The sequence below is a fragment of the Coffea arabica genome, chromosome 9c (assembly GCF_036785885.1).
Source record: "Coffea arabica cultivar ET-39 chromosome 9c, Coffea Arabica ET-39 HiFi, whole genome shotgun sequence".
Lineage (NCBI taxonomy): Eukaryota > Viridiplantae > Streptophyta > Magnoliopsida > Gentianales > Rubiaceae > Coffea > Coffea arabica.
The window spans coordinates 42,224,690-42,252,524 of NC_092326.1; the positions used below are offsets into that span (position 1 = coordinate 42,224,690).

At 35.7% G+C, this 27,835-nt stretch overlaps 2 protein-coding genes across 4 annotated transcripts; both read right to left on the reverse strand.

The window, feature by feature from the left end:
* Positions 1–1,784: 1,784 nt before the first annotated feature.
* Positions 1,785–13,179, reverse strand: LOC113708562 (calcium permeable stress-gated cation channel 1-like). Of its 3 annotated transcripts, none has more exons than XM_027231035.2 (12): positions 12,554–13,179; positions 11,365–11,686; positions 11,100–11,246; positions 10,395–10,530; positions 9,294–9,395; positions 8,226–8,345; positions 7,990–8,070; positions 7,277–7,617; positions 5,227–5,472; positions 3,562–3,886; positions 2,493–2,726; positions 1,785–2,263 (listed from the first exon to the last, which is right to left on the reverse strand). In XM_027231035.2, the coding sequence occupies exons 2-12, from the start codon at positions 11,676–11,678 to the stop codon at positions 2,000–2,002; spliced, it is 2,310 nt and encodes a 769-aa protein (XP_027086836.1). In that variant the 5' UTR covers positions 11,679–11,686; positions 12,554–13,179; the 3' UTR covers positions 1,785–1,999. The 3 variants fall into 3 exon arrangements, with proteins under 3 accessions (XP_027086836.1, XP_071921404.1, XP_027086835.1); XM_072065303.1 differs by having other exon boundaries at positions 7,541–7,617; positions 11,365–11,692; positions 12,554–13,153; XM_027231034.2 differs by having other exon boundaries at positions 11,365–11,692; positions 12,554–13,153.
* A 6,626-nt stretch (positions 13,180–19,805) lies between these two features.
* On the reverse strand, positions 19,806–26,275 carry LOC113708563 (lysM domain receptor-like kinase 3). Its single transcript, XM_027231036.2, has 13 exons — positions 25,492–26,275; positions 23,611–24,246; positions 23,194–23,227; positions 23,103–23,110; positions 22,826–22,984; positions 22,286–22,482; positions 21,512–21,601; positions 21,270–21,363; positions 21,031–21,182; positions 20,847–20,941; positions 20,544–20,682; positions 20,342–20,440; positions 19,806–20,216 (listed from the first exon to the last, which is right to left on the reverse strand). Exons 1-13 carry the CDS (start codon positions 26,126–26,128, stop codon positions 20,046–20,048), a joined length of 2,511 nt encoding a protein of 836 aa, XP_027086837.2. The 5' UTR covers positions 26,129–26,275; the 3' UTR covers positions 19,806–20,045.
* Between the last annotated feature and the right edge of the window lie 1,560 nt (positions 26,276–27,835).

Consider the following 27,835-nt stretch of genomic DNA (forward strand, 5'->3'; position numbering starts at 1 on the left):
AAATTACCCTTGTTCTATTAAAAAAAAAAACAAAAAGAAAACTAGTTTCCTCAATATTTTCTTCCAAATTTGCAACAATACCACCACCAAACAAACACTTCAAACTCCAATGCCAAATCTAATTATTTTCAAACATGTGACAAACCCACCAAGCAAACAGTTTGAACAGTTTAAGAATTTCACCAGCTTCAAAAATCCCAACATCTGTCTTGTTATATCATTCCAGGCTAAATAGTTTTTGAAAATTTAATTCTCCCTTGACAATCAACAACCAAACTCACACTCTAAACTTCAATTCAATACCTCGCAATGTCGCAAAACAATAGTAGTCTAACCTACCACCACCAGTAGAACAATACTCCGACCTTCACAGAAATATATATTAACATCGTAAAATAAAGTTAATCCATCCATAACAAAACCAAAACCAACAATATTAATCAAGTAAAGAAAATCAAATACATTTATTAATATCCTACACAAGTTTTTAGGATAATAATCAACCCAACAATTTTCTCACTAATCCCTCCTCTTCCATGCTTGTTAGTTATCAATTGCATTAGTTATTTCGTTATCATCACTACAAGCATATTCATTTCTCTTTAGTTGATAATAAAATCTATTCCTACAAGTAAAATAATGTCATATTCCTCAAGTAAATAGAGATGGTTATGGTATGGTAAGTTATCATTAAGATAAATAGAGATGTGGATATAGAGAAAAAGTAAGAGGAAAGGAAAGGTAAAGAGACAATAAGAGAAAAGAATTAATAAATAATCGTTGCTTACAAGAGTGAGAGACAGAGAGAGAAAGAAGAAATGACTGTTGGTGGAGAATAAAAGAGATAGGTTTTTTTTTTCTTTTTTCTTGGTTTTATTTAACATTTGCATCATAGTGTGAATTGTCTATTAAGTGAAGGATATTATAGCCATATTATCACACCAAGAAAGGTTAGTGTAATTCCTTAAATCTTAAGAGAGTTGAGTTAAATTGTCAAAAACCTCATGGGAGGTTTGTAAAATTATCCCTTGATTCTAATCAAAGTTACAAAGCCGCCCCAAGTTCATGACTAATTACTTGCCCTTTTAAAACATTGTCGTCGCATATGTGATTATTTGAAAAAAAATTAGTGTACGCGAATTGGATCAGAGTTACAGATGACTCGCTTTGAACCGTTTGATCCGGATGGTCGAACCGGTAACCCACTAAACCATGCAATTTTTTATGAACCCGACGGATTTTGGAAATTTTTCTAAAATTACCTTTTTGCCCAATATTTTAATCCGACCAGCCACACCAACATAGGCATAACATGCTATCTAATAACTATGGTTCAAATACATATGCATGCTATCTAATCCCAATTTGAATTTATACTTCAATTTTTTGCAGATGCAAAACATGGCATGCATTTATGCTCACCAATGCAAGCACAGTTGTTTGTACGTGCAAAGTTGATCCAAATTTAAAATTAGTCATTTGAAAGTTGGCAACTTCTTTCTAAGTTTGTTATCTACAATCCAAAGCAAAAAGTGAGCATTTTTTAGCGTTCATCTAATCTCCTATCTGATTCAATTGAAAAGTACGAATTTTGAGGTAGACATGCCATCCGTACAAGACTGAATATAATTTTATTAATTTGATTTGATTAAACTATTCTCTTTTGCTATACAATGTATGGATAGGATATTTCAGTCACACGGGATAGGGTCTCTGCATCCACACTGATTCGGCCCTTCTTTTTTTTTAAAAAAAAATAAATAAATAAATTTACTTCAGTAAAGTCATTCAAAATTTCTAAGCAGTGACACTAATTCTTGAAGAAACACAAAATGGAAATCTTGTTAATCTCTCTTCCGGTTAGCTCTAACAGGCCGAAGTGGACCTTTCAAGGGCTATACAAGCTCAGAAATTCGCATAATTTACAGCATTACTCTCCTTAATGAAGATTTTTAAGTCTCATGTACAAAGAGGACATTCAGGTTTCTTGACGAACATTTTAAGGACGTCCTTTTTCTTGAAGATCCGGCAATGATGGCGAAGAGTCACCACTAACTTTGCTAGGGACAGGTGTGTTCCTCCGCGACTGCCGTTTTGTAGGCACCAGCACAGTTGCTTCCAACTTTTCAAAGATTTCATCCTCATCCTCATCATCATCATCTCCACCTTTGAAAACAGGATGAATATAAGCATTCTGGAGGTAGGCCTTCAAGTTCAGGTTTGGTTCTTTTGCCCGCTCCAGAGTATCTTTCATCATTGCTTCCTGTAAATGAAGCACAAAGATAGAGCACCGAGACTTCAAATTCATGTCAAGAGGCTAAGAAAGAGAGTTTTTTAAAAAAAAAAAAAAAAAAAATCAAGCATTGAGTAAAATATTAGTGGATATAATGCGAAAATCTGAAAATAAGCAAACCATTTCTTCTTCATTCTGCAAAAAGCTATTTGAATACTTGATTTACCATTTAGAGCATATAAATGGCGTCCAAAGCTACCTGTAAGGGATATCTGCGGAAAGCTGGTTCATAACGGCCTTTGCAGTATAAATGGAACGAAATGGTCAGAATTGGGAGCGCAAGAAGGAACGGTGTGGACAGAGCAGCATGCTTTGTACTCATCAGCCCCATTAGAAGTAGCTGCGAGATGACCATGGCAGAAATGATACGCCCATGAACATCTGGCCAAAAAGCTGCAGCACTTTCATACTCTTGATTATACACGTTTATGATCTGCAGAATTTTATAAAGGCTCTGTAAGAGAACTCTGGGCAAATGAAAGGCAAGCAGCATACAAGTTGGTTGTAACTTTAAGATGATGTTATTAGGTTAGTGAAACTTACATAGAAACGAATCCAGAATATATGAAGAAGATAATGCACATGCATGAACAACAAAATTCATCTGTAAGAAAAAGAGGCCTTTGCCCAAGAGAAAAGTCAATGCCAGAAAAGAAATTTAACTTTCGTTCTTTCTTTTCCTCTTTTGATGAAGCCAAATTTCAAAATCAAATCCTCTTCACATTTTTGGCCAGCACATGGTTTTTGAGAAAAAGAATGTGGTGGTGTATGAACAATAAATTTCAACCTGTAAGAAGAGGAGGTCATTCCCCAAGATAAAAGTCGATGCCCAGAAAACAAACAAATTTTATGTTTCCTTTTTGCCTGGATAAACCCAAATTCTGAAGTCAAGTCTTAATATTTTTAATCAGCATAAAGTTTTCAAGGGGCAAAAAACAGAGCGAAAAAATGATTCCATAGACGGTCAAATGCTTAAATATGCTCACACAATACCGTACTCTTTAAATATGGACTCAAAGACTGACTCGCTAAGATCAAACTGTAATCCCAAATTCTTGGCAGAGACGTATAACATTGAGCTGCCTATCATTTAAAGCTCATGTAAACTATTTATGGATACATCTGCCTGAAAGATTACAAGCTTAGGCACCGAAATTCCACCCTTCACCAAGGTGGACTCATCCAAATATATGGTGTTTGTGCACACTAACTCCAATTAATAGATAGCAGAGCATCAATTGGCTCAACATCAGGAGGCAAGTAATTACCTGATGACGAAACACAACATATGCCAGGCCAAAGAAAACCAGTATGAATGGAAGTAGAATTGGTGTCACGACAGCATACACAAGGCCTAGTAGAAAATAAAACTGTATTTGGGGTTCCCCAGTGTCGAAACCAAGACTCCCAGGATCCATTGCTTCATCTCGGTCTTTCTCAGTCTTCACCATGAAAAAGTTCTTCAGGTGGAAAATTATCAAAGGCCTCACCCTTAAGATCTCTGCAGCGATACCAGCCCATCCATCAACCATTATATAAGTTATGAAAAAAGTTGCTTTCATTGGAATAGCCACACCAATTGTTTTTGGGATTCTGTAGTTTAAAAAAAAAAAATAGATTAAGCAAAATTCACCACATGGATAACAGAACGTGAAATATTTTCTAAAGCAAAAGCCCAGAAAGGTGCACCACAAAGTCAAAGGATAAAGAAAGGCCATAAACTAAGTTCACCTCATAAAATCAAATTCCTCATAAATCTGAACATGCAGCTTTCAAATTTACAAAAAAAGTTCGAAAGTAAATGCAATAGGTTTGAGCTAACTTTAGATAAATCTTTTAACTGCACCCCCTAGGACAATATGCAAAATCCAGTCAAAAGTCAATCGCTTCATCAGTACCCCCAACTGCATTTGAAGTGTTGCGCTTCAAATAAAAATGTTTGAAGAAATAATTTTTTAAGCTACTCATAAAAACTTAAAACAAATATTAATACGAAGTGGCAGATTAGGCAAAGTTTTAAACCTACAATGATAAGATCTTTTAGTTCAAAAAAGTTCATGATCTAATAGCATTTTCCAGTCTGATTTGTCTAATTCAATATTTTAGTTTCCGGTAGGAGTACTTATCTGAACCAATATAGTGGAAAATGATCCATTAAGGTTTCAAAACTTTGACCTTTTGGTTGGAAAAAATTACATGCTACAGATGCTTTTTTTTTTTTTCTAATTTTCTTTTTTGGGGAAAAACTAAAAATGTTTTCTGATGAACTCTTTTTCTTTCCAATTAAAGCCAATACTTTGCAAGAACCCAAATGTTAGCATCACTACTTTCCAGCAAGTCTCTTGATCGCCAGTCACTCTACTTTTTAGGCCTCACTCATACTTTGGACTGATTAAAATGCATTAAAGATGCAAATTGTTGTCTCTTACAGTTTTTCTACTCGAGTTCAGCTATTTTACCTATAATTTCCATTCTCTCTCTCTCTCTCTAAATTTTCACATTATTTAGCAATTAGTCAGACTAGTGTACCTTGCCTAATCAATTTGCATGTCTGGTGTAGAAGTTATTGGTCTCACTAACCAAACCACTTTGCTTTGCCTAAATAGTCACATCAATATTCTTAACTTCATTAAACAAATCATGCATTAACTTCTCCCCAGTCATGCCCAAGTAAGATACTGAATGCAAAAGCTGAAATAGAAAACTAAGCAGACGCTAAATGTTGAATGAGAATCTAGAATTGGTTGGTTAGCTCCTCAAATGCTTTGAATTCAGTTGGCGGAAACACTACACAAAATCCAATTTAATAATGGCAAAATAATAATAGAACAATAGGATAACTAAAAAGAAAAATGAAAGCAAATAATTTCCAGAGAAAATCAAAGGTTGAAATACATAAAGATGAGAAGGCTTTAGAGATCAGAGCAACATACTCATTTGCTGACTGGTGAATAAATTTATTAAGCTGTTGAAATGCAGTTCCTGCAATTATACTGCCAAGGAAAACATTCACAATGTTGAAAATATAATATCTAGATGCTGATCTCCTCTCTAATCCTGATATACTCAGAAAGCCTTCAAATTTGGACATTATCATCAAGATAGTTGGCAGCAGTATGAGGAAGATTTTCAGGGCAATTCCAGGTAGAAAACCTTGGATAAATGACTTGATGAACTTACTGCAAAAATAACAGAAAATTAGGAGAAAGAAGCTAGCAACTGATACTGCAGACACAATAACAAGAGAAATAACACCCTGTCATCAGGATTTGATGCAAACCAAATGAGGAGTTAATCTACAACGAAGCTTCCAATTCATACAGCAGATATAAAGAGGAAGGTAAAATAAAAATCAAAGCAGGTTACAGCAGACACTGGATGCCACAATACTGAAGCTCTGAAAGTACAACAGAAATGTACTAAACATACACATCAGGATTGTAAATTCAAAGACAGGAAAAGAAAGGAGAATTCACATGGTAAAAACTTGTACGAAAGGGAAAAGTCAAACCCAAACAAGCATGCAACACCAGTAGGTCAATTTTTTTAATTATTAAAAAAAAGTAGTGCACAGACATTACTCAAGAGGGGAAAAGAAGAGAAGAGATATTAATTTAAAACAAGTACTAGACAGTGAAAGCGTATAGACAATGAAATTGATCTTTCACAACCCTTAAGCTAACAACATTAGTGATGTTCAAAAGGAGAAATAAGGCAAGATGTATTTCTTTCTCTATTTCAAATGCTCTGCACAGTATAAATTGGTCAAAGTATGGAACCAGCAAATGCATGTTACAATGCCACTGAGTTCTTGTACTTAGAGAAACTTTACACCTATAAAATCCATGCAATTTTTGCAGCGCATCCATATCCTTCTTTCTGCACCCATCTATATGCGGCTATGAAACTTTATTCCCTTTCTTCTAACTGTTCTTCCCTTGTTCTTAGTTATGATTTCTTTTCTCATAAACATCAAGTTACTTGCGAATGTCTGATTGACTCATTTCTTACGAGCTGCATTGTCTCTCAGGAGAAATACAGGGTTTTTAATTCAAATTGATCCAAGTACTTTACACTCTACAGAGGTAAAGCCCAGTATAATAACGGCTAAGACCAACCCTCCACTCCCCCTCTTCCCCAAAGCAAAGAAAGTAAAAGATTAAAGACAAAGCTAATTGAATAAGGCAGAATCTTCTCTCCCAATTTGGTGTCACCAATAAAATTTTGTTTCTGTGGAACAGGCTGAAAAAGACAGATTCTAGCAATATAAACAACTGAATATTTTTCCTTTAAAATAACTCGTGATTGCCAAAACACACAAAATGTATTCCACCAAAATAGGCTGAGGATTATAGAATCCAAGAAAACTCCAATAGGATAGACCGGCAGGAGAAAGTAAACTTAATTTTCAAATATCCAATGAACTAAGAATACAGAAATGTATATGGTAAAACTCTGAAGAGGAAGATCAACGGGACAATTAGCCTTGATTTTTAACTATTTAATGGACTAAGTTTCTTCAGAAAAATTGACATGTCAAATTGAATGACTAAGGTATTTTCCATCCAAAAAAAAAAACTTGCTATAGGCAAAACAAGCTTACTTGTGTCTACAGGAAATACAAGAATAAAAAGAAGGCAGAACATCTATGACCAAAAAGAGCAAGCCTACAAGCATAAGTTAAAGCTGGTACCATTGATAAACATTGTAATTACAGGTTTACCTCAACTTTCTTGTCATTCATCTTGTAAACATGCTTTTAAAAACTAGAAAGCACATTATCACTACAACCTACACTCATGCCATATAAGGAATCACGTAATCATCAACAACGCATTGAGCATATGGCTCTAATATTGTCATCCGACACAAAAATGAACTCCATCGGAACTTATATGAGTACTGGATTTTAAACTGCATGTACTGCAAATTGAACAAATATAGGCAAGCTTTTGAGCAAGTATAGATAGGAAACAAACTTACATCTCAATTAATGGCTTCAAAAATGGTGCTTTTTTCTCAATATATTCAATATTTGCAAGGGATTGCACAAACGCGATGGGTATCATGAAAAAGAAAGTGAGGAAAAAGAAAGCGACACCAATTATGAGCCTCCTGATTGATACTGAAACATAAGGAATGGCCAAGTTTGGCCAGTACACGTCGCGTGGCTCAGGAGCCCATTCCGTCAACCATAAAGTTGGATTACTTGATTGCTGTGTTTGAGCACAAACAGCAGCACCCCACCTAGTTTTAAAGGAGACAAATGCTGCAGGCATAATAGACTTTGGATCATTTATAACTCTTTCTCGTTCTTCAGGAATCTGCATGTGAAAGCAGTATATAAGGCAATTGATTTATGCCAAAATTTTCTCAGAAAGACATCAAGGAAGATAATCTTCTATCAAATTCTTATTTTTCCATCCATTTAGTCATATGTGGCATGAATAATACAGTTATGATGTCATAGTTATGCACTTCCATGATTATTTTTCAATCCAAATGAGTGGTATTGTTGTTTATTCATGTTCACACATTGTATCCCAAGCTACTTACAAACATTGAAATAGAAGTATCAAGGATGTTATACAAATACCAACATGGAGTGTACAACCCAGGCAGATGGTAAGGTCAACAACAAAGTAATCTGAAAACTTTTCAAGTCATGAAAAATATCAAAGCATAAGAAGCATTACTTCTTTTGATAATCTTTCAATTTCTGCTGTCTGATGATCAATTGCATCCACTTTTTCACCACAAAGGCCAAGAAAACCAGTCTGCCAGTTTAGATTCCAAAGTCAGTCAGTTTGTAATAAACCTGAATACACATCATAAAGGGGACTTCCACCACCCATCCCAGTCCATCCAAATAAAAAAGGGGGAACATGATGAAAAATACAAGAATTCATAATAAGAGAGGATAACAAAGTACCTTCATCATGGGCCGTTGTGATTGATTTCGAGCATATTTCAATTGGTAATAGTCAAGCCAGTTTTGGTTTCTTTTTTTTTCCTTCACCAATTTTGCAAGTTTGTTGGCATTGCATACAACCTACATATATGTAACAACATTAGAGTTAGGATGTACAAGGTCTACTGTAAAGAAAGATCAAGAGTGGTCCAGAATAGGGAGACCAATACTTGATCGTCCAATGAGATTAAATTTAACAGAAGACTTTTAAACAACTTCCCAATACTTTGTTGTTCAGGATTCTAAGAAATTGAAATGGAGGAAAATAGAATTATGACATTAATCAGGAGAGATTTTGCAATTAGAAGTCCTCAGATATGTTTGCCAAAAACGTCATTATACTATGTTTAACTTCACCTACATTTTTGAGCTTAAGAGCAAAATATGCTCTTTGCTAAATGTTTATTATCCTTCTCTAGCATTTTCTAAACACATCACGTGTTTTGGATAGGAAGCCTGTGGTTTGTCCAGACTCAAACAAAGAAAAGAAACTCCTTTCCAAAGCTTAGGTACAAATAATTTTTTTGTTCCCAAAGCCAGAAAAACTAAAATACAATGAAACAGACAAGTTCTCTTATTTGCAGCATGTGAACCTTTAGAATAGATTGTTTGCTTAGAAGAACTTAGGTTGTGGTGTAAGCTTAAAAAAAAAAAAAAAAAAACTCACCGCAAAACCCCCTCCTCTCCCCCCCCCCCCAACCCTCCATGTTGAAAGTTGGTAATTGCTTAAAAGGGGATTGATCAAACTGAGAATATAAATTTTTACTCCGTAGCATATACACACACACACATAAACATATACATTACTGTTAGCTGGCTTTCTGAAATCCTATTTTGAATCAGCAGTGATCTGAAACCATCCTCAATGTTGATTTATTGAAGCTAAAGAAGATTAAAGCTTTTAATTGTTCAAATATAAGTATTTTCAACTGACAAGTAACAAGAATATAATGAATATACATTCTTTCATTCAAGCACAATGACAAATCACCCACAACAAATATCGATGAGATATCAGTAGGATCCAACCTGATGAGTAAGATAGTGATCTGGATGGTTCACAAGGAAAAAGTGCTCAACAGTTTCACTAATTGATTCATCTGGGTCTGGTGGTACATTTTTAACAAGGACCTGTGCATGGTTGATCAAATTTCATAATCAGAAGCAATCCCAAGAGTGTGACCTTCACAGCAGTGAAATTAAATTGTAACATATGAATGGGAAGCATTATGCAACGAAAACATTTAAAGATGCCTTTTTTTTTTATGTATAAAAGACTCCAGGTATGTTAACCAAGTGTCAACTATCAATTAACATAAGCTATACCTTTTCTATGAGGAGCTGATAATGTTTAAGATAGAGATGTCCCTAGAAAAGTAGCGATTTATAATTTATTCATCAAGAACATCAAAATGCTCCTAAGCTATTGAAATGTGAATAAACGAAATAGCTCCTTCTGTATACCAGAATAACATTGATATAAGGTAGCTAGCAAGTAGCATTAAAATCATACAGCACAGCCCACTAAAACCCCTTGCTAGGACTTAAATAACATAGTGGAAAACATCTTGGCTAACTTCTAGCTATTACATTCATGGAGAAGAAGAATTAGATCTGATATTTACCATAGATTGTTTGAGACCACAGTTCAATATAGCTACAAATCATACCCCTTTGGAGTCCATAATCTACATAATGTAAGTACGTTGTCTTAATTTTTGGTTTCTTCTTAGTTCTATATCAAAAGACCAACCAGAGATGCCTTCCAATAAAAAAATTTGGGCTCCCAGTAAATGTGCTCAATAATTTTCTCTCAACGCCATACAGAAAACAAAGGCACAATTTTGCAACAGATGCTCGCATAGCCTACAATAGAATTGTCATATTAACTTGAATATAATATAAACAATGAGATCATAACAGACATTATGCTCATTCAGAAAGGAAAAAGTGCCCTGTAAAAGGAGGAGAATGAACCACCCAAGAAAAAAAGAAGAAGAAAGAAGAAGTGTCTCACACAAGGAAATGATATTCCACTCTATCCTATCTTCTCAAGAATATAGGTTGCACATGAATTAACTAGTAGATCTACAGCTTGAGAATCAAAAGACAAGAGAAACAGCATCTTACTGTAAACTGATCAGGCCGTCGCTTTTCAGAGGCAATAAAGTGCAGACGCATGCGTGCAACTTTTGCATATTCTTGTTGTAAAATATAGCATGCCCAAAAAGTGAAGGCATAGGCCATTACCGTATGAGCCCAGAACCTGCAATTTTGTGACTAAATACATTAAGTTTCTGAATTACAAAGAGAACACCTCACATTTTCTGACTTCTCCTTCCCAGGATACGTGAGTAACAAGAGAAGCAATTCTATGCACTTTCCCAGCATAAGAAATACTGTGATAAATGCCAGAAAATTGTAGTTTGAGAATAGCTACTGCCAACTTATTGGAAACTAAGCCCTGGATCGACAACTGAAAGCCTTCAACTTAACATATGCATGAGACAACCACTCTTTCTTAGGGGCAACCAATGCCAAAGATCTTGTAATTTGTTTAAAGGGGAGCACCTCAAGCCAAATTACTATTGGGTTTAGACTAGATAACAAATTAACACACATTCATACCAATAGCTAAAAATTTTCAAGTATTCATTTGTAAACATAGGGTGTTAAAAATAAGAATAGATACTTTTTCAGGAACAATTACCACCTACAGTCTTGCCTGGGGATAAAATTTCTTTCCTTTTTACTATTTGGGCTGGGTTTCGGTTACATATTAAAAAGAAAAAAAGTTAAACAACACTGGAACAAATAAACTTGATTGCTCCAAACCTTTGTGATCCAAGTGGAATATTTGAAATAGAGAGCAGATCAATCTCGCTGTAATTTACATCTGATTTAGCCAATGTGTGATTTGTCCAGTTCACTGGCACAAGGATTGTCCATGCAATCAATGTCACAGGAACAAAGATTTTGAGCCTATATAAACCATCCATGAGCAAATTCAGCACCAGAAGGAAACTTGGATTGTCAAATCAAAATCCAGCAAACACGGTAGCGTCATTATTAGATTATATTAATAAGAAGAAGAGCCTACCCCAGTAAATAAATCCGCAAATAAACTGCAGAATCCAATCCCGCATGGTCAATAAGCTCAGGTTCTGGCATTCTCAGTGCATCAGGCATCCAATTCAAAAACCTTAGATATGATCTCCAATCCAAATTCACAAATCTCGTTACAAATGCCCCAGAGCGTGTTGGACTGCTTCTCAAACCCTTAAGATACCACTTTGGGAAATACACTCTATCATTGAATGGTTGAAGCCGTAAAATGGCAAATGCTACTAAGAAAACCAATGCACTGAGAATATTAATTGCAGCCGAAAGCCCCATGTCCCCAAGCGTTGCCATCTAGCTAGCTGTTACTAAAGACGAACAAAATTTGGATTAGAAACTCAAACGATTAGAAAATGCTTGCACGTAATTGATACAGGATGTATTAAACTATGCACGAGGCATGTTCCTGTAAAAGTCGAAGCACATACAATATGCAAGGCATATTTGACATCTCAAGAAGTAAAACTCCAAAAAAACATCATAGTCTTACTAAACAAGCTACATTGACATAACAGCTACCAAGACTAAATAATACCACTCACCATCTATTTGCAGTCGAAATAAATTACTTCTAAATGTATTCTTTCATTCGGGGAACACATCATACATTCCCTGCTATAGTATGTATTCCGTTAATTGAGAACGATGAAAGTCTACAATATGGTGGATCTGTTATTTATTGGTTGTACAATGAAGAGAACGCCTAATCCATTTGTTGTGCTCCCAGGAAAGAAAATGTTGTAACTTGGGCAACAGAAGCTGCTCAAAAAAGGCAATTACAGTTGAATTCTTCAAGAGTAATGTGAAAATGCTAAACTTAGTGCCTTTGGGTCGGAAAAAAAAAATACCCATGAGAACAGATTAGTCATTAAAGTTGGAAAGATTTTGACAGCCAAGACGCAGGACAAAGAGAAGACAAATTTTTATATTGTCTATCGAGAATTTCAGATACGAAATCTGTCCGACTTTAGAGTCACTGCGTACAGGAGCTGCTCTCAGACTACCACCAGAAAGTTAGATATAATCATCCCAAGAAAACTACTATCAAAACCAAAATTCAACTCAAGCTACACAGGAAATGATTGGATAAAATCATAGAAACGCATCCTACAAAATACAGTCAAAGACAGAGTATTTTTCACAAAAAATAAAAGAAATAAAAATCTCACCTTATGGGGTGGTGATTTCTTGAGGTGGGTTAAAGCAGAATTTGAGCAGCTGGGCTTCCAACAATATCTAGAAAGACAATAAATACGAGAAAGAAAGACAGAAAAGAAATCCGACAAACTGAAACGCCTCTAATCTACATTTAAGAGAAAAAAATGACAGCAGCAGAGAAGAGCAGAAGTTGATTGCGTTGGGCGGATTGCTTCACTTCAACCCTTCAATTCATCCAAGGAACATTTATTCCTTCCCCTAATCTCCCCACTTCCTCTCTCTCTCTCTCTCTCTCTCTCTCTCTCTCTCTCTCTGCTTAAGTAAACTCAACCCCAAGACATCTATCTATCTAACCACAAACAAAGAAGAAATGAAAAAATAATAAGAAATTCGGAGCTTTCTAAGCTGCTATCTGTGTACTACTCACTACTGTATCTAGCTTTTTCTGGACCGATATGAAGTGATGGAAAATGAGAGGAAGAGAAGCGTTGAGAAGATCAAGACAGCCGCTTTTTTCAGAGAGAGATAGTAAGCATGCAGTAGGAGTACCTATTTCCTAACTTCGAACTGTAACGTTTGGGTTTTTGTTGTGGGGAAGCGGTAATCGATCTCAGCTGTCGAAATGGAAATTAATGGTATTTATATTTAGGCAAATTTAGGTGTCCTTTTCAAGTAGTGCTAGTCATCAATTATTATTAATTCCTAAATTGGTTTATGGGAAGTCGGAGCAGCAAGTAACGCAATCGTAGGAATTTACTTAGGAGAGTAACTTTCGATGTCGGCAAGGCCCCACGTGGACGTTGCAACGGCTACTTCTGCTGGGGGCTTTCTTTGCCGTTTTGAGGGCTTTACTTTTTCTGTGGTTAAATAAAATGGCACACAATTAAAGAATTAGCATTGTCAGGCCCTACATTGAAAATGTTATGTGCATCGCGCAGCAACTTTGACCTTTTAGTGTAATAATAAAGAGCTGCTAAAATTTGGGTTGTGACGTTGATAGCTGGCCATCTTAGATTTCGAGGGCTATTATTTGGAAGAAACCTCCCTTGGTAACTTTCCTAGCTCTTTGAAATTTTTATTCGCCCCTCCTGAAATTTTAAAAATTGCGCCTCTGAACTCTTTTGTTAAAAATTTGGACCTCATAACTTTTATAAGATGCGGTGAAAGCACTACTATTTTAGCCCAAGACATCTTACTTTTATTACAAATGGATATTTGATTAAAAATAGTTTAGGGAACTATATAAATAAGATTACCTGATTGATCCAGAATACCCCGTTGTTTCATCTCAAATTAGCAACCAATAATTATAATCAAAAAAATGAAGTCGATTGCCTATCCTGAGATGGCGCCATTTTTGTGATTGACATCACTCGATAATGATAAGGACACATAACCTCATATAATCTGGATAAAAAGATTTTATGAACAAGAGAAATAGAAGGATTTTATGATTGACTTGTTTTGTTGCTGATTTGTTGATATGTTTTTGCGCCAACACTTTACTTTCAACTTGCCAACTACAACAAAAATATTAAATTTTTACCCCAGAATCGTATGTTTATACGAATAATTTGATAGTTTTATAGAGTTAGTTGTGTTCTTTATATATATGTACAGTTGGAAAGGACAGAAAAAATGGAAAAATCTAAAGGAGGAAAAAAAAACATACACTACAATATACAGCTGCAAGCAGTAATGCAGCATTTGACAAATGGAATGCACGTGTATTATGGTTGACCGCGGCATTAGGAGACCGGTGGCCGCGACGGGCCGGCGCTCGGCGCGGGAATATAGCGTCCGGTGCGTGTTGTGACGGCGTAAATAAATAAACTAGCGCTGTCCGCGGAGTATGACAACCTCGTTCTCGTTCCGGCCGCGGCTTCTACTCGTAAAGTAACTGGAGTTTGTGATTTTCAGCGTTTCTGTAACTTTAAGATGGTGCAGCACACTTAAGTGTGATTATTGGAACTCTATAGTGCAGCACGAATTTTTGTTTTGGTGTAAAAAAAAAAACTTTCATTTTTCTCAATCAGATTCTCTCTCTCTCTCACACACACACATTTTGTCCGTCTTTTTTTTCTTTTTTTAAATTCAATAAGAGTCTTATTCCCTTTGTCGTCAATTGCCACATTGCAATATCATCATCACATGTCCAATAGTTTTGGATTAATTACAATTATTTTCCTCGAGATTTGAAGAAATCACAGACAAAACCTTGAAGTTCAGCTGTATTACAAAAGGCCACCCAACATTCCCATAGATCTATAACCAACAAACTTTTGCCATTACTTTATTCACGTTTACCCTTAATTTTTTGTATGTTGGTATGCTATTTCATAAGTATTATTTTTTGACACACAAAATGCTTATTTTCGGTTTAGATTACTATTTTTAGAATTTTTTTTAAAAAAATATTGTAGTAATTTGGCGTATATGAGTTTAAAAAAAAGAATTAAAAATACGTTTACAAAAAACGTAAAAATTTGTCTACGAAAAATTACGTTTCAAACAACATCACACAGGCAAGGGCATCCTTGGCCATTGTTATGCATGTGAGGGCAAATCCAACTACATAAAAAAAAAAAAAAAAAAAAAAAGTAAAGGAATGGCAAAAAGGAATGGGCCTGGGGACGGTCTCAAACTCGTGATCTCATCAAAATGCGATATGGGACAAGAATCAAAGATAGCCAACCTCGCTGTTCTCTATTATGTATGGATTTGGCTGACGGGTGCCCAGGAAGGATTTCAGGTTTTAATTTTTTGAGAAAAATTTAATTAATTCAGATAAATGACATAATTCAGGAAGTACAATAAATATAATATATACGAGTGTCTTTACATAATACTTTAAATATTATTTAAATATCTTAACGGGTGATTAACAAGTATCGATCGGTTAAAAAAACCCATCTCTCATTTATGATTAACAAGTATCTTAGCTAGCGTTTCAATTAGTTACTACCACCCTCAGAATTAACTAGTGATTATTCAACAAGGTAATTAACCTCCATCTGGCGTATTACCACTACTTGCAGCTAGTAACTGAAAAAAACATAAGTGATATTTTTAAATAACTCTTGCTTGGTTAGTTTATTAAGCGAGCTTTCAATTTCCACTTCTGAAATTTTCTATGACACAAGGCTTGTTTTTGTTGACGAAGGAACTCGCAGCCGCTGCTCGGGAATGCGCTCTGGATAAATCTCGTCCCATGCAATAGCTTGCCAGTCACACGGAGAGATCGATAAGATGCGTTAGGCAGCATTCACAGTAGTTGTCATGCTTCGTTTAAACCAACTAAGATTTAAGAAAGAACAGCAAAAATCGTTGTCTAGTTCAAACAAACATTCTGGACCACTCAAAGTAAAAGCTGTCAATTGCCTGCAGACAACCCCCCTCAAAAACAAGAAATGAAAGTCCTAATAATTAAGTTTCGCTTTCAACGAAAGTAACACTGAAAAAACCAGGCAATCCCACAAATTACAGATAAAAGTAGTAATAAGTTTCCCTTTCAGCTAAATTGGTGGATTACTTAGAGCCAATGAACAGAGAGCACCACAATCTGGACAAAACTTATTTTGAATGGATTCATCTGTCATTGAATTATCGGCTAAGGGCACAAGTTAAATATATACATCAATGGTCCCCTTTCCTGGAAAATCAGGGAACCTCTTGTCTCTCTTTCTCTCTGTTTTTTTTTTTTTACAAGAAACCCGTGACTGCTATTCAAGTGTGCGCACTGAAAACCTCTCGTCTCTTGACCATTTATTTAAATAATTGACCATTTATTAAATAATTGATTTATGAACAACGACTTACGATCCAAACTAAAAGAACACACATAATCATAAGGTTTGGAGAACTGAATTGGTAGATAATGCATTTCTTGCCAGAATACGAAACAAAATATAATGTGGATGCATGATGACCCCTCCTCCACCTTGTGGGCACATTTAATGATTTATCAGCCTCGATTATGGTGTTGTTCGTTTAATGATCAGGACAGAAAAGAGAAGGAGCTATTATGTACATGGTGGCCTGGAATTTGAGTAAACATGCAGGATTTGTTTTTTTTTTTCCTACAATTTTTACAAGGGAATAGATGAGGAGGAAGAAGTGCATGGCGGAATGAACACCATACGTACAGAAGGATAAGATGCACACTTTAGGATGAGAAACAAATATCAGCAATATTGGGTCAAATATATTCCATGCTCATATACGTTTGAGAGTGAAAGTTTTTTTTTTTGGGACAATTTGAGAGTGAAAGTTTACATGTCATTTCAAGAGAAAAAGTCTTACAGGTGACAATCGTGATATTTTCTTTTGATCTATTTGGATGCATCATATCTGCCAACAAAACAAAAAGGGAGTAAAATATTTCAACATCGATCATGGATGGCAAGTGGCAACCACACCCCACAACGGGGAACAGATGGGTAGGTGTATGAATAATGATAATCATCTCTAGAGTCCATCATGTTACCAGTTTCCTCTCCTGGATTCATGATAATATTATGAATAGTTTTGAAATCCAATTTGCCCAGTTGTTTTTTCTTTTTTCGTTGTATCCATCATTATTAAATTTATGCATTTGATTAAGAAGAAAAAGTAAGCGTTGAACATGGTTTATGCATATAATAACTTGGCGGAGACTTGAAGCATATAATACTTCCTCCGTCCCACTTTGATAGTCCTGTTTGCTTTTTCACACAGTTTAAGAAAAAGTAATTAACTTTGTTGGAACAATCAATTTAGGTCATAGTTATTAAACCCGGCCCGACCCGACGGTCGAATTGGTGAACCGGCCATTAGGCCGGGCCGAATCTTAAATTAGATTGTTTGAGCAACGGGACCGTTGACTAGTCAACGGCCTGACGGTCGGACCGGGCTAAACCGGAAACCCGGCCGATTTTGTCCACGGACCGGTTTTGGCGGTTTTGATGGAAAAATTTTATTGCCTTTGTCAAAGCTCGAACTTGGACCTCCACCAATCACTAACGTATGCTTACCACTAGGCTGCTCCGAAATTTATTAATAAAAGGTCTTTATTATAATATATATATATATATATATATATATGTTTTTTCAATTCTATCTTTTTTTTCTCTAAAATAAATTTATTTGAAATCTTTTAATAAAAATTAGTACCCTCCAAACTCTATAATTTATAAAATGAATTTAAAAAATAACACATTACATAATTCATTTCAAAGACAAATATTAATTTAATAATTTTTTACACTTAAAATTCATAAATAAGCTACATTATTACACTAAATATAGATAAAATTTTACACTTGAAATTTGGTGTATTACTAAATAACTTTATATTTAATTGATTCTTATATGAATTAATTATTTTATAGCAAATTAAATTAAATGAGCTTTTACTATGGCATTATTTATTACAATTTATATCATATATCTTATCTAAAAAATTATGAAATATAATATTTAAATATATTTAGTGACCCACCGATTCAACCACTCACCCACCGGTTGAACCAGTAACCCGTTGACCCACCCCCTTCGCTGGGTTCCTTCCCGAGTTGGGTTTAATAACTATGATTTAGGTAGCTATTTTTCTAAAATACTCTCATATTAATTAGAGTATAACTTTATGGAAACTTGAATTGATGGTAAAAAAAGAATCAACTCTCATTAAATGGGGTAGGTTTATAGTAACAACAACTTACATTGAATAAAGGTATTTTAGAAAAATTAAAATACAACTATATTCTTCAATTGGAAACTGGACTATAATTTGGAACGGATGAAAAAAGAAAACAGGATTATCAAAGTGGGACGGAGGGGGTAACTTGTTTCGTACTACACAATAATTAATATACGTAAGCTTAGGCTGTTAATGGTGCTGAAAGGAGCAAAATCATTCACTCACCATTATGCAGAAAGCTACGAATATAAAAAGCTAGAAGCTGTTGTTTTGATCCCTGAATTGTCTACGAGGGAAAGTCCAAAGCAAACAAAAATCTTCACAATTATCCCAGTGATAGAAGCGTAGAAATTCTATTGGCTGATATTAGTAATGCGACCTTATCTTTATCACACAGCAACAAAGCACCATCAGCAATATCAACGTCAGAATCCACAACTCAGCTCCCAAATTGAGCCTATTTAATTGATTGACACTTGAGTAGGATGTAGATCTACTCGACGAGCTGTCTAATTAAAGGTTTGACTCGAATTCGATCGTCTAGTTCGAACTATTCGATAAAGTAATCGAATTGAGTTCGAATAGAAAAAAAAAATCAAAACTCAAATATTTATAGAATCTTTTCGAGTAGTGTATTTATAATATATATATATATATTAATTATTTATTGTAAACTTATTAAATTTACAAAAAATTTTGAGTTTGAGAGCTCGACTAAGTTTGAGTTCGGATAAGGTAAAATTAATCCGAACAACTCAAATTTAAAGAGTTCGATAAACTCGAGTTCGAACTCGACTCCACGGCAGCAACCCTCCATTTGAAAATGACATTAGCAAGATTGCTATGAACATCATATTGAAATGGGCAGCAATAATAACAGTGAGTTGGAGATTTTCCTAACAAGCTGGCATCGGTCGGCCACTTTCTAGCCTCGAAACTGACACCTGGAGCAAAAATGGAATGCTAAAAAAGTTCGCTATCTGCTACAGCCTATGGACGGCCCTTTAGACACTTGGCAGTAAAAATAGGGCTGTGGAAACGGTTTGGGTTCTGATATCTGCTGGTCCAGTAAGCAGTTTCCAAGCCCACCCGCCCAATGACCGGAATTTGTAGGTCAACCTGCCCCCAGTCATCCTTTTATATTATTTTTTTATTTTTAGAAAGGATGCTCCCAATCATCCTTAAAAGTGCATGTACGTCAAGCCCTTCTTAGAATTAAATTTCAAGTCAAATGAGGCAGAAAAGGGATTAGAGTATAAGTTTTCTGGTTTTAGGATCAATACCAGTTTCTTGTTTCTCCACTTTTCTCTTAAATAACTCCACTTTTCTCTTAAATTACTCAAACCTATGATTTGTCGGTTACAGGTGAAACGTCTTACCAACTAACTTACACTTTGTTGTTAAATAGAGTATAAGTTTACTTAAAAAGAGATTATATATCGTGATTTATGCTTTCAATTTGGATACTGTTTCTTCTTCTTCTTTTTTTTTGCCAAGTAAAAATTTCATTTATCTACATCTGAAACAAATTAAACTTATTTGATGTTAGAATTCCGTGAAACATACTAATAGATATTTGTTAGTCATGGCTTAAAACTAATCCATTATTAACAAAATGGGATTTTGATTTTCCAATTGTAGCACTACACTAAAACTTGGGCATCACTATTTTTTACGTGATATACAGCCCACAGATGATGATGATGGACAGCTCAAAGTTTGGGATTGCAAAACTCCAAAAACAATTTGCAACATCAAAATTTGTTGATGCATGCTGCTGTACAGAGCAAGAAGAACCTCATTCCACACCAAGACTTGGACACTAGCTAATGCTGCCTTCCAGACATTAGATGTACCAGACCTTGGTTTTCATAAATGGAACCAATATCCCAATCCTCAGTAGTCGATGACAATGTCATTAATGCAACCACAATAGACCTCATGCTTGGCCTGAGCTGAGGATTTTCGTGTGTGCATGCCCTGGCCAGCTGAGCCATCTGCAATTAGGGAAGAAACAAGTTTTGATAAAAGCAGATAGATGATGGATGTTTAACTAACTACTCCGGTCAAATAAGATGGAACATGATGACATTTTCTTGTTGGCATTGTTGGTTTACACTACCTTTCGAACTGAATCAAGCGGATAATCGTCGCCGAGCCCGGGATCCATCAGTTTGGTCAAGGCTTCTAGAGGATCAGGTTGGTTAAAAGCATCCTCAAACTGTGTATGCAACAACGTGACAACATCAAAATCGCGACTCTTGAAGCGGCTTGAAACTGTTAACATCAACTGCTAAGTCTAGAAATTGAGCATGATTAATTACCAAAGCAACAAGACCCTTTGATTCTGTAACAACTTCATTCGTCTTGATAATTGCTTCTTTAGCTGATATAAGCTCATAAAGAACAACTCCAAATGCGTAAACATCTATTTTCGGGGAAACATCACCATACTGGGCATACCTGAATCAATGTAAGGCCATCCTGCTTTTCATCAGAAGACCTTCCAATCTTACAGATTTACATAATGCAAATGATGACAGTAATTGGATGTGTTTTGCTTTGGGCCAATATGTGTTTCTTTATTTGTCGGGAATGCAAAAATGGTATACAAAAATTAATCTTACTCTGGAGGCATGTAACCGAAAGTACCCACGAGACGCGTGTTTTGCAGAGATGTACTTCCAACTTTTGTAAGTTTTGTAAGTCCAAAGTCAGCAACCTGCAGAATAGGAGATTGATTTTTAATGCAAGGCGAAAGTCATAAGGCCTTCATCAAATGCTCATATACCACCTGATGTCTTTCACAACCTTTGCTCGGAAGTTTTTGTCTATCAAAATGTTAGCTGGCTTAATGTCTCGATGAATGTAAACAGGAACTGTATGCTCATGAATATACTCGAGTCCTCTTGCTGAATCAAGGGCAATCTGCATTCTGGCAGACCAAGGCAATGGTTCCCTACCTGTAAAAGGAATATAAATGACATGAGACAGATTGTAAGCAGGATGGATTTCGTGCTGATTTAGGAACTAGGATGCAGCACACTCACCAAAACCACGCAAATGCTGAGTTAGGTTGCCATTCTCGATGTATTCATAAACCAGAAACAAGGATCCCTCGACACAATATCCAATTAAGCGGACCTACATTGAACTTAAAGTGTATTAATCTGGTTGAAATTGAAAAATGGGCAATATCTGTGTCAATCCATGGCAAGAGATAGTAAAGAATTCTAAGTACTAGGAATGAGGAACAGGAAAAGTCACAAGTCCATTAGGAAGAGCGATATACCAGGTTTAAGTGATGAACATGGGTCAAAACCTTCAGTTCAGCAAGGAATGCTTTGGATGCTTGCATATCCATCTGCTTAATTGCAGCTTTCTACAATTTGAAGGATAAAAAATTTGAAATTAAAAGCCAGATGAAATAGCACTTCAAAGATCAGCAAACTTACGGTTTTATGTAATTTCTTGTACATGGGGAAGTTGATGAGGGGAATTACAATCTCAAAATCATATCTTCTACAATCTACTGGAGAATAGTTCAGAAGATTTAAATTTATGAAGTGCTGACATCAATAAGATCATGTCATTTTCTTCCTACCCCTTCCAAATAAAGGTTACGATGATGGAGTCAAATGCCTAAAACACCACTGGACGATAAGCTTCAGGAATACCAACATGAAATAAAACACTCAAAAGTTTCAGGAAGAAAATCATAGACCTATCCTTGCAGCTTTTTTAATCTCCACAATTATCAAAACATGCAATAGCATTCCCATTTCCCCATTTGTTTTTTTTTTTAAAGTTCATTTCACAAGTAAAGTCCTAAGTTAGTTTGTCCTCATACTAGAGGTGGATTCATCTTCTCTAATTGGCATCCTTGAATCCTTACCTTAAATAAAATCCATGGATTATCTTCTAACTGTATCAGAGATACTACTCTTTTTTCAAAGACCTAAAATTTTCTTTGACAGCAAACTCAAGAAGTCAATCAGCTAAACACTTCATTAGTAAGACTGTTGACACTTTTCGTGTATCAAGTGAGCAGAACAAATGTACAAACCTCGCCTCTTAACTCCCCATAGAAAACAGAACCAGATCCACCTTGACCAATTTTGTTTGCTAGGCTAAAGTTCATTGTTGCCTCGGCAAGTTCTTCATATGAGAATTCAACAGATTTGTCCACAGTGATGCCGGGCATTCTTGTAGTGGTGCTGACAAGGGGACCTGATTCCCATATTTTCTCCAGTGCTCCAGGTCCTACATCAATAGAGGAAAGGTATTTTATGTGTTTGAGAGTTCCAAACATGAATTAGATATACTACCAGAACATCTAAACTGATTGACACCCCCTCCAATATCCGTGATATGCATTTTTAACTACAGGAAATGAGGTAGACAGTGAATATGTTTGGAGCTCAAATCTTGATGGTCCCATGCAGAAGACAACGAGAAAATCATTTGTCTGGACAAAACCATAGTTAGCCTTGAAATGAAAACTAAGAACAGGGAAACTAAAACAATGGACACTTCATATCCTACATCATGCTTAAATGGAAAATGTAATCTATATACTATACCGAGAATGGACAAAAAAGGCTACCATGCACATTCTCATCATTTAGTTCATGGGGTTCTGCTTTAGGAAATCCTTCTGATATTCTCCTTTGTCTATAGAATATTACATACAAGCAGACGGCCAAGAAAATAGCTCCAGCAAGTACTGCAATTGTAATTCCAGCAATAGCTCCACCTGAGATTCCTGTTCAAAATGGCACTTATCAATTGATCTTAAATAATCATTGCCTAAACGCCATGGTTGAACTCAAAAAAATTGTGCCAAGCCACATTTGGTTGCCATTGACGATAAAGGAACTAACCACTTGAGCTGCAGGAGAAAAAAAGGATATTAGAAGTGAAAGGGACATTAAAGATGGTTCCAACAAATCAAAGTTTAGTAGTATAAGCTACCTTGACTTTAATGGTGGAAAAATTCCATTTTGATCTGCATCAGGGAGAAAACAGTACGTCAAGAAGAGTCTAGCAGTCAGGCTCTCATATTTCCTAGTAAAACGGCATCATTTACAACAGAATTGACACTTGACACTGATAATTTCCTAGAGAACAAAAAGCTACTCATTATTTCCTACTAGCTCATCATGTACATCAATTATGAAACCTTTACCACCTCTAAAATGCAATTTTTCTTCACCTGGCTAATCCGACTGTTTCTTCAATTAACTTTGACAAAAAATTGATATCTGTACCTATTTTCCTTTTCAACTTTTAAATATGCTTCTTTCTGTTGCTAGTGACCAATTCTGTTTTAGCTAGTATCATGCTCATATGAACAGTAGCATTTTCTTGCAGAAAATGAAAATGAGATACCTTTTCCTGGGACAAAAATCAAACCACTTCCGCCACTGAAATTCACTCTAGGATTGTAATCTTCCAACAATTTCTCAGGAAGATCAAACTCATTGGCTAGGGAAGAAATAGTCTCCCCTGATCGAAGAGGATAGGTTATGAATAAACCATAATCCTTCGACACTTTACTATTCCCGCAAGAACAATTGACAGTAACATTCAACTGTGCAGTGGCAGGAACATTCTCGGGAGGATAACTATTAAACCTTTGTAACATCTCAACCGTGGTAAGATTTGCATAAACAAGGTGAGCAATCCTTCGATAGTAAGTAGCAGACCTGACCCGATAAATAAACTGATGCCCCATAAATCCCTCTTTTAAGCAGGCACATGGGAATGGAACACTAATTCTGCTGCCAAATTGAATAATGTCCGGATTGGTTATTTGAGGATTGTATTTAAGAAAGTGGCTGATAGAGGTAGAAAGAACAGTGGATATGAGTGTAAGATTTGTTCCATTCCATGCATAATATGAAGCTAAAGCATCACATCCTCGACTGCACTGTGATTCAACTCTACCCAATAAGATTATCACGGTTAAAAAGCCTAATACCAGCTCAAAGCTTCTCTTTCCCTTCACATCCATAATTCTCGACACTGCCAAAAAAATTTGTTACTGTTTTGCGATCTGGGGCCTTGCTAGGCAATTCAAAGATGCTAAATAGAACCCACATGATAATTTTCTGGAAAATGAAGAAGAAGAAGAAACGAGGTAAATTCTGATTTTCCAGTAGTTGACTGGTGCAGTATACTGATGTGTTTTGGTCAAACTTGGTAGCGATTTTTCAACTAAACAAACACTTTCATGATTCTATCACGATAGCTTAAATAAATAATTAACTTGCAGGATCAGGACTTTGAGTCGTTGACTTCTGAAAGCTTTATGGACCGAGTACTAATCTCATTAACAATCATACGCTGCTTGATACCATAACCATCAGAAATCATGACACAAAATTTTGCCAGTGTATTTGGAATTTGATCCCATGGATACTGATAAAACGGATTTAATTAATTAGTTGTCTGACTTTGTTACGTTTATGTTACTAAGTGTTTAGCTCAACAGTAATAATTGGACTTACCAATTCATGGACAAATATAGAAGATTTCCACGGTAATAATTGGTGAAGACAAAGCAACTAATATATTGCATGTGGGATTTAACTAATTTTTGTTTTTATCCTGAAGCAACGAAGCAAAGAATTTTTTGCCCACCTTCCTATACAATTAAGACGTATTGCCACTGAAAAAAAAAAGGTATTACTATGCAAAAAGAAAGTAAATAACCAAAAAGGTTTTGTGCCAATAGCTAGGGAACTAAAACAACAGACAACTGAGGATTTGTTGTTTAACATTATGGCGTTCATAAGCAGCAAGAAGTAAATTGTACCACATTGGCATTTGGCAATGCCTACTATTTCATATGGCAAACGAAGAAGGGGGAAAAACTGGGATATCGATCCATTGAGTCAGGTTAAAAATGTTCCAGCCGGAGCTTAGGTTTTAAAATGATGCCAAATGGATATTACAGCTTCAAACTTCTATTTTTATGCCCCAAAAAACGAGTATAAAGAACAATTTTAAAGCATCTCGCGACTTTCTTTCAAGAATTAGATACTTTGATATGTTCTTATTGTCCATTTTGCAGGCATATAAATCTTGTTATAATAGTACAAGATGGCTGTCAGACCACATGCCAACATTTTGAATTTTTCAAAGCTGCCATTAAATTAGAATTTCTCTTTTGCAAGTAGTATAACTTTCTAATCTTGTGGACCAATCTCATCACTCATCGATGATATGCTGAAAGGTTCCTAATTAAATATATGCAAGAAAACTAACCTTTTGCCGGCACAAACACTATTCCTGATCCTGCACTGAAGTTAGATCCTGGATTGAACCTTTGCAGCAACTCAGCTGGAGCCCCTGATGCATTTGCCACAGATGACAGATTCTCACCAGGACGTAAAGGGTATGTTTCAAACAATCCATAATCCTCTGATACTCTGCTGTCCCCGCAAGAGCAATTCACTGTTACATTGATGAAAACGGAATTTGGCAGCCTAGTAGGGTCATATATGTTCACCACTTGGATCCAGTTCCCATTTGTCAGATTAGCAAAAGCTATTCTTGCAATCTTCTCATATGTATCGCCACCCTGAGTCAGATACTCAAAGTTATGTCCCAAAAAATCACCAGTCAAGCACTCACATGAGAATGGAATGTTGATTCTCGTACCGCTGTGGATGCTGTCTTGATTTGGAACATGAGGATTTTGTCGAAGAATTTCTGGGATTGTTTGATCGAAGATGGAGCTAATGTATGTGAGATTTGATCCTTCCCAGATGTAGTATGAAGCCAAGGCAAGGTCACAGCCACTTCTACACTTGGCCTCAACGCTAAAACATAACAACACAAGTACTAAACAAGAGCTCAACAATAGAATTAGCCTCTTCCTCTTTGATGCCGTTATTTTCATCTCTTGTTTGTGTGAAATATATAGCAAGAAAAAGGGAAGAGGAGAGACGAATTATAATGATTTAGGATGCCATTAAACAAACTAGAAGAGAGATAGTTGTTCAAGTCATTTCGTCATCTTTACTTCATATAGCCGTCTTGTATTGTTTGTCTTATTTTCCTTGCTCATTTAATTAAGAAAATTAGAAGCCTTGAGGGGCCATAATAGCCCGTACTTAATCTAATTTTGTCTCCATCTTTTTATATATGATTCTTGAATTGAGAGCTATTCTTGACTTTATCAGCAATAAACAAGCATCAAAATGTAATATAATGAACAATTTGAGATACTCTTCTAGCTTTTATGGCCCGGATGAAGGACCAGTTGAATAATTCTTGAGATTATGGTATCAGTTGCTGCAGGCTAGAGAAATTTAAGAAGCTGGCAGAAACACCAGCACAAAGATGCTTGTCGTTTTGGTGCAGATTTTGTGCTAAAACGTTTGCTCAGTGTGCGACGTTCTTCTCGCTAACTTTAAGAAAAGGAGGAGGAATATAAAGTCCAAGATTTCGACCAAATATATTGGATTTTCTTTCTGCATTTCTGAAAGAACAGAGAAGCCATTTAATATAAGCAGTTTTTTAGTAAATCAAGTTTGTCCCCTGTCAAACCTATTGTTTCAATAAGACAACTTGTATGGTTAGGAAAGTGAAAGTGCACAAAGGTTTCCATTCCATTTCTTTCTCATCTCAATTTTAAACTGCAAGACTAACAAATATGTACAGTTTTTGTAGTATAAATAAAGAGCTTAAGCAGCCTGGGAGCTGCTTTTCATTTCAGACTTAAATCCAGCTAAAGTTTGCCGAAACTGCTACAATCCCTTTTGGTCCGTGATTTTAATCCACTTACATCTTACCACATTATTTAGTAATTTGAACTCCTGAAATAATTTAAGGATTGATAACCCTTATTCTATATTCAACGGTGAATTTAATCTCATCGGTATAGTACCCTAAAGGGACTGCAAAACTCCCCAAAATTGCATGATAAATATTTAAAACTTTGGTTAGATTTCAGATCTGAGAAAATCACTCGAATCGATACTTTGTGAGCGTAGTGATCAACTTTTTATACTTGTGTAAGCAGCATGTCCAGAAATGAAATTATTATTCTGAGAATTCGAAATGAGCAATTTCTTTTATTTCATATTAAAAAAAAAAAAAGGAAAGATATTGACCCGCCAACATGAACCATGCTATTGATCCTTAACTGGTAAGCGGATAATTCTTCATCCATCCGAGTTTGACAAAGATTGAAGTTTTTGCAGTCCCAATTGATGACCAAATGGTGGAATGCACATTCCTTAGTTTTGCCAAATTCCGCAGTTTATCCTTCAGATACTTCCTTTACCAGATGCCCTCGAATTCTAATGTAGAAGCGCAATACCGCCCGAGAAGAAAAGGGAAATGGAGAATTGAACAATAAGAGCGTTAATATTTTTCACTTTCCAAATAGCAGTTAAATTAGACAAACGCAGGAGTTAATCGAGAAATTGGCCCGAAAACAATCTAAGAGGGACCCACAAAAAACCACTATTTAGCCAATTGATAACTGAACAGGGTTTCTGTGAACCTTAAACCCAGAATGAAAACCCTACGATCTTTTGATGTGGGATATATCTATCTTTTTACCTGTTCAAACTTCTCAAACTTACACAGGAAGTAGGAA

What these genes read in the sequence shown, in the direction of transcription:
- LOC113708562 (XM_027231035.2), bottom strand. Translation starts at nt 11,678, where the DNA reads ATGGCAACGCTTGGGGACATGGGGCTTTCGGCTGCAATTAATATTCTC. An exon ending in TTGCGGATTTATTTACTGGG is followed by an intron (nt 11,247 to 11,364) that starts GTAGGCTCTTCT and finishes TGGTTTATATAG; the next exon opens with GCTCAAAATCTTTGTTCCTG. An exon ending in TTGAAGCCATTAATTGAGAT is followed by an intron (nt 5,473 to 7,276) that starts GTAAGTTTGTTT and finishes TTATTTTTGCAG; the next exon opens with TAAGTTCATCAAGTCATTTA.
- LOC113708563 (XM_027231036.2), bottom strand. Translation starts at nt 26,128, where the DNA reads ATGAAAATAACGGCATCAAAGAGGAAGAGGCTAATTCTATTGTTGAGC. An exon ending in AGTGTTTGTGCCGGCAAAAG is followed by an intron (nt 24,247 to 25,491) that starts GTTAGTTTTCTT and finishes TTTTTTTGGCAG; the next exon opens with TGTCGAGAATTATGGATGTG. An exon ending in CAAAGGGTCTTGTTGCTTTG is followed by an intron (nt 20,441 to 20,543) that starts GTAATTAATCAT and finishes TTGCATACACAG; the next exon opens with TTTGAGGATGCTTTTAACCA.